We start from the raw sequence: 6213 nt of genomic DNA on the forward strand, positions 1-6213 counted from the left end.
GCTGGCTGGGGGGTCACCGTCCCCTGCTCTGCTCCAGGGGTTGGGGGCACTGCCCGGTGTCCCCCCAAGGCCTGGCCGGTGAGCTCAGCCCGCTGGCACCCTGCGAGCACCCATCTGTCCGCAGCCCCCATCTGTCGGCCCTACAAATAGCCCGCCGGGGGGGCCCCCGTGGCCAGCACCCCGCTGCCAGCTCGTGGGGGGGGGACACGCACGGGGATGGGACCTCAACGGCCCTTCGAGGGCAGCAATGGGGCCGGCACCACCATGGGGTGGGTGCTATGGGGTGGGGTGGCACGGCCACGGAACGGGCAGCAGCCCCCCCAAAAAGCCACTGCCACCCTTTGGGTCCCTCTTTTTTTGCTGGTCCCGGGGGCCGGTGCCAGCGCCGCAGCGGGCAGGAAAAGGCCAAGCGTGCCCTGGGCTGAGGCCAGGGGGGGGCCTCACGGTGCCGGGGGGGGGCTGTCCCCACGTGTCCCCACACCCCATGGGGACACAGCCCGGGGCAGGGGCTGACCCTACAGGAGCGACCCCGGGCGCACGGGGCTGAGCGTGGCTGGATGCACACGAGGTGACGCATGTGTCCCCAGTGCCACCCCCCTGGAGAGGTGGGGGGGGGGGCTCTTGGCACCCTCCTGTCCCCACGGTGCCAGTGACACGTCCCAAAATAGCCTCCCGGGGGCCATATAAGCGGGGCCGGCAGGCACGGGGCAGCAGAAGCCGGATCCGGGGCGCGTTGTTGTTGCCCCCCGGGGGTGTCGCGGGGATGTGGGGGCCCAGCACGGTGGTGCGCAGCGGGGGGCTGCTCTCGGGGGCCCGCCTGGGTTGTAGGGTGAAGGAGGAGGACGTGGGGCGCCGCGAGACCTTCAGCGCCGAGTGGCTGGACCTGGAGCTCAGCACCCGGCCCGAGGAGGGGTGAGCGGCACCCACGGGCTGGGGGGGGGGGTCCAGGAGGGATGGGGAGGGGGTCCCTATAGGGCTACGGGGGGCTCCGAGGGTCTTTGGGGGAGCCAGGGAGGTGGTGGGGGGTGTCCAAGGGTCCCCGTGGGACTCAGAGGGTGTTGGGGATTCCTGTGGGGAGTGGGGGGGTCGGGGTGGGGTTGGGGGGGGCTGCATGGCCACACGGGGATGTGGGGGGCTCCGGGGGTCCCTGTGGGGTGGGGGAGGCTGTTGGAGGGGGGGGCGTGTGGGACAGGGGGGGCTCTGGGTGCTGCAGTGTGGGTTGTAGGGTCCGGGGGGGGGGTTCCCATGGGGTTTGGCAGGACCTGGGGGCACAGAGGGGGGTCCCCATGGGGTTGGGCAGGACCTGGGGACACGGGGGGGGGTCTCCAGGGGTCTCCATGGGGTTGGAGATGCCATGGGTGAGGGGGGGGTCACCAAAGTTCCCGTGGGGACTTGGGGCTTTCCACGCATCCCCATGACCCTGGGTGGTCCCAAGGGGGCTCAGGATGGTCTGGGGGAGGTGGGGAGGGGAAGGGGAGCAAGAGGATCCCCATGGGGTGGGGGAGCGATGGGGACCCCCCCCAAAACGAGCACCTCGTGCCCAGGTGGTGCCGGCGGGAGGTGGACGAGCGGCGCCGCGAGACGCTGGAGCAGCGCGGGGAGACGCGGGTGCTGGAGCAGCGCTCGCCCTGGGGCGTGCTGCGTTTTGGGGTCCTGGGGCAACCCCTGACCCAACACCTCCTGCCCTACGCCCGCACCCTCCCCCTGCCCCTTTTCGCCCCCCCGGACCTCCGCGGCGCCAAGGCCGGCGTCCCCCGCACCCTGTCCCGTTCCCTCTCCCACGAGGCCCAGAGGGGCTGAAGGCGACGGCGACGGCCGTGGGTGGGGGGCTCAGGGTTGAGGGTGGGGGGGTGACGGTGGCGGCGGCGGGGTCCTGAGGCTCTCTGTGCACGCCGTGGCCCCCGGGGGGAGGAGGAGGAAGAGGAGGAGGAGGGTGGGGGGACGTGGGGGTGGGCGCCCACCCCGCGGAGGGTGGCGGTGGCCGGTGGGGACGGGCGCGGGGGCAACTCGGTTTCCCTGGCAGGAGGAGGGGGTGTGAGGATGGGGAGTGCTGAGCCCCCCCCCCCCAACCCCAACCCCAAGCCTTCAGAAGGGCTGGGGGGGGCGCGGTGGGGGTTTTTGTGTGGTTTTGTACCAATTTGACGTTCTTTGTACTGCAATAAAGTGTCCGGCCTGGGCCTGCAGCTCCAGCAGCAGTGGTTTTTTTGTTTTTATTTTGGGGGGGTGGGAGAATACCAGGACCTGCCCCCCCTGCCAGACCTATCTCAGCTCCCCCCCATCTGCCCTCCACCCCTGGACCCAAGAGAGGGACCCTTGAAGGGGGGGGAAATTGGGGAAACTGAGGCACGGCCCATTGGAGGTTAGGGAGGATGGGGTGGGGGGGGGGGCAGATCCCTGCTTATATAACTGCCCCCCCCCCCCCCCCCTTTTGCCAGCCCAGCCCCTGGCAGGGTCCAGGATGACCTCGGTGCCAGTGCCCAGATTAGCTGTTCCCTCCCGGCTGGATCCCGCTGTCCCTGGGCCACCGCCAGCCCCTTCCCATCCCTGTCCCATCCCTGTCCCCATCCCCGTCCCCATCCCCTTCCCGTCCCCATCCCCATCCCTCCCCTCCTGCTTCTGCCCCTGGGACTTCAGCCCCTTTCCCCCCTTTCCTCCCCCATCCCCATAAGCAGCTCCCATCCTTTCCCTGGTCCCAGGGTGCTGGGCGCACTGGGAGCACTGGGAGCACTGGGAGCAGGATTGGTGGTGCCGGATCCTGCCATGGGCTGGGCTCATCGGTAACGAGGGAGCACCCAGCCGGACCCCAGCCCCATTTCCAGCCCCATTTCCATCCCCGTCCCCATCCCAACCCCATCCCCATGGGGCAAGCCTGGAGCCACGCCAGCCCCCTTGGGTGCTGCAGGGGGGGTGCCAGACCCCCCCCACGGTTCTGGGCCCCCCCTCCTGGCTGGGAACCATCTCCAGAGGCTGCAGCAGGACTCCAGCCCCCAGCCTCCCCCCCCACACACCCACACCAAGCTCTGGGGGGGGGGCACAGCAGGGCCGGATCCTGCCCCGGGCGCTGGCGCTAACCTGGTTATCCGCGATGGACGGCCGCAATCAGCGCCGTGCCCGGCACAGCCATAACTCACCGCGTGTCCCCCCCCACCTTGGCCTTATTGTCCCCCCCCCCCCCGCCACCACCACCTTACCGGGGCTATAAAACGGGTCCGGGCTCAGCGTCCCCCCCGCAGCCCCCGCCATGAGCAGCTTGGCCGCAGTCCGGGAGGGCTACGAGCGCTTCGACCCCCGCGCCTACCTGCAGAATAATTACGTGCCCCCCCGCGCCGATTTCTCCTCCGAGGACTGCGTGGTGCCCTGGAAGCTGCGATGCTTGGCCGAGACCTTTGCCAGCGGTGAGGGGGTGCTGGGGGGGCTGCTGGGGGGGGGCTCCCCAACCTTGGAGAGGAGCGGGGAAACTGAGGCACGGGTCCCACCACCCCACACCGCTCTCCCCTGTTTTTTTCCCCCGTGCCCAGCTCCCCCAGCCCCATGTCCCCAAATCCCTGACCCGCTGTGGGACCCCCCCCAGGTGAGATCCGGGGGCGCACGCTCATCGACGTGGGCTCGGGCCCCACCATCTACCAGCTGCTGAGCGCCTGCGACCACTTCGAGGAGATCGTGGCCACCGATTACCTGGCGGTGAACCGCGAGGAGCTGCAGCGCTGGGCGCGGGGGAGCCCGGCACCTTCGACTGGAGCCCCTTCATCCAGCACGTCTGCAAGATCGAGGGGCGCGGGTAGGGCTGCGGGGGGCTGGGGGGCGAAGGGGGGATGTGGGGGGACGCGGGGACCCCTCCCCAGGGTGGGTGGTCTGGGTTGGATCACGCTGCGCGTCCTCACTCTCCCCAAATGATGTGCCTGGGTGCCTGCAGGATCCCACCCCAAATCCCCACGGGACCCCAGCCTCTTGGCCCCATGGGACCCCAGCCCCTTGTCCCTGTGGGACCCCAGCCCCATGGCCCCATAGATTGTGAGCTGATCCCCGCTGGGATCACGTCCCCACACCCCTGGGCGCGATGTGCTGATCCCTGCAGGATCCCCTCCGCACATCCCCAGGGGATCCTGTCCCCCCCGTCCCTCCCGATGCTGGGCTGAGCCCCCCCAGGATCCCATCACCGTGGCCTTGCTGATGCCGGGCTGAGCCCTGCAGGACCCCAGCCCCATGTCCCCATTAATGCTGGGCTGAACTGTGCAGGACCTTGTCCCTGTGTCCCCACTGATGCTAGGATGAACCCCACAGGACCTTGTCCCTTTGTCCCCATCGATGCCAGGCTGATCCCTAGAGGACCCCGTCCCTGCGTCCCCATTAATGTTGGGCTGAACCCCACAGGACCCTGTCCCCATACCCCCATCAGCACCACACCGAACCCCACAGGACCCCATCCCCATCCCCACCCCCTCTAACCCCAACCCCATCCCAATAGCGAGCCCTGGCAGGAGAAGGAACGCCGTCTGCGGGGTCGCCTGCGACGCATCCTACCCATCGACGTGCACCGCCCGGACCCTTTGGGGTCCCCCCTGCGCCCCCCAGCCGACGCGCTGCTCTCCGCTTTCTGCCTGGAAGCCGTCAGCCCCGACCGAGCCACCTTCGCCCGGGCTCTTGGGCACGTGGGGTCCCTCCTGCGCCCGGGGGGCCACGCGGTGCTGCTGGGGGCCCTGGGCGAATCCTTTTACCTGGCGGGCGCCGCTCGGTTGCCCGTGGTGCCGCTGGCCGAGGACGACGTCCGCGGGGCGCTGGTGGGGGCCGGCTTCGTCCTGCGCCGCTTCTGCTCCTACGCCATGCCCCCCGCCCTGCGCACCGGCGTGGACGACGTGGACGGCGTCTTCTTCGCCCACGCGCAGAAGCCGATGGAAGCCTGAGGTCCCCCCCCCCCCCCCCCCGTCTTGTTTCCCACCCCCCTCTCGAAGTCAGTTTTGCGCCCGTTTGGCCCCCAAAAGTGAAATTTTGTACCCCAAAAGTTAAATTTTGCGCCCCTGTAAGTTAGATTTTGCACCCCCAAAGTCAAATTTTGCGCCCCTACAAGTTGAATTTTAAGCCCCAAGAAGTTAAATTTTGCGTCCCCAAAAGCTGAATTTTGCGCCCCTGAAAGTCAAATTTTGCGCACCGAAAAGTTGAATTTTGCACCCCCAAAAGTTAAATTTTGTGCCCCAACAGTTAAATTTTGCACCCCCAAAAGTCGAATTTTGCACCCCCAAGTTAAATTTTGCTCCCCTGTAAGTTAGATTTTGCACCCCCAAAGTCAGATTTTGCACCCCTACAAGTTGAATTTTAAGCCCCAAGAAGTTAAATTTTGCGCCCCCAAAAGCCGAATTTTGCACCCCCAAAAGCTGAATTTTGCGCCCCTGAAAGTCAAATTTTGCGCACCCAGAAGTTAAATTTTGCATCCCCAAAAGTTGAATTTTAAGACCCAAGAAGTTAAATTTTGCGCCCCCAACAGTTAAATTTTGCACCCCCAAAAGTCGAATTTTGCACCCCTACAAGTTAAATTTTGTGCCCCCAAAAGTTAATTTTTGTGCCCCCAGAACTCAAATTTTGCACCCCCAAAAGGTAAATTTTACACCCTTAAAAGTTAAATTTTGCACCCCGAAAAGTCAAATTTTGCACCCCTAAAAGTCAAATTTTGTGCCCCTAAAAGTTAAATTTTGCCCCCCTAAAAGTTAAGTTTTACGCCCCCAACAGTTAAATTTTGCACCCCTAAAAGTCGAATTTTACAACCTTAAAAGTTAAATTTTGCGTCCCCAAAAGCCAAATTTTGCACCCCTAAAAGTTAAATTTTGCACCCCCAAAGTTAAATGTTGTGCCCCAAAGTTAAATTTTACACCTCCAAAAGTTAAATTTTGCCCCCCCCCCCCCCCCCCCCATTTTTGATGTCCTGTGTCCATAATAAAGGCTGAGCTGCACGGCTTGGGGAGAGCTGGGGGGGCTCGGGGGGGATTTGTGGGGGGTGCGGGGGGGTTGGTGCACAGCAAGGGGTTGGGGGGCACAAGGAGGTGATGTGGGGGGGTGGGCAGGGGGCTCACAGGCACGGGGGGGGGCAGCAGGGTGGGAAATGGGGCACTGGGGGGGGGGGGGGGGCGCACGGGGTGGGGGGCCGGGTATGGGCTGCCTGTAGGGCGCAGAGCAGGCTGAGGGACGCGGGGGGGGGGCACAGATTAAATTCCAGCTTTATTC

General features: G+C 65.5%; 2 protein-coding genes across 2 annotated transcripts; both read left to right on the top strand.

Annotated features, from left to right (window-relative positions):
- The first annotated feature begins 693 nt into the window (after positions 1–693).
- On the top strand, positions 694–2189 carry TCAP (titin-cap). The gene is made up of 2 exons (XM_068660914.1): positions 694–912; positions 1545–2189. Exons 1-2 carry the CDS (start codon positions 764–766, stop codon positions 1798–1800), a joined length of 405 nt encoding a protein of 134 aa, XP_068517015.1. The 5' UTR covers positions 694–763; the 3' UTR covers positions 1801–2189.
- Positions 2190–2579: 390 nt separating this feature from the next.
- On the top strand, positions 2580–4962 carry PNMT (phenylethanolamine N-methyltransferase). Its single transcript, XM_068660913.1, is given in 4 exon segments — positions 2580–3395; positions 3572–3709; positions 3712–3778; positions 4466–4962. Coding segments are annotated over 4 exon segments (795 nt in total). The 5' UTR covers positions 2580–3241; the 3' UTR covers positions 4902–4962.
- The last annotated feature ends 1251 nt before the right edge of the window (positions 4963–6213 follow it).

This window comes from Anas acuta, chromosome 25 (assembly GCF_963932015.1).
Source record: "Anas acuta chromosome 25, bAnaAcu1.1, whole genome shotgun sequence".
In the NCBI taxonomy this organism is placed as follows: domain Eukaryota; kingdom Metazoa; phylum Chordata; class Aves; order Anseriformes; family Anatidae; genus Anas; species Anas acuta.

Coding starts and splice junctions, on each gene's coding strand:
- TCAP (XM_068660914.1), top strand. CDS start 764: ATGTGGGGGCCCAGCACGGTGGTGCGCAGCGGGGGGCTGCTCTCGGGG. Junction 913..1,544: donor AGCACCCGGCCCGAGGAGGG/GTGAGCGGCACC, acceptor CCTCGTGCCCAG/GTGGTGCCGGCGGGAGGTGG.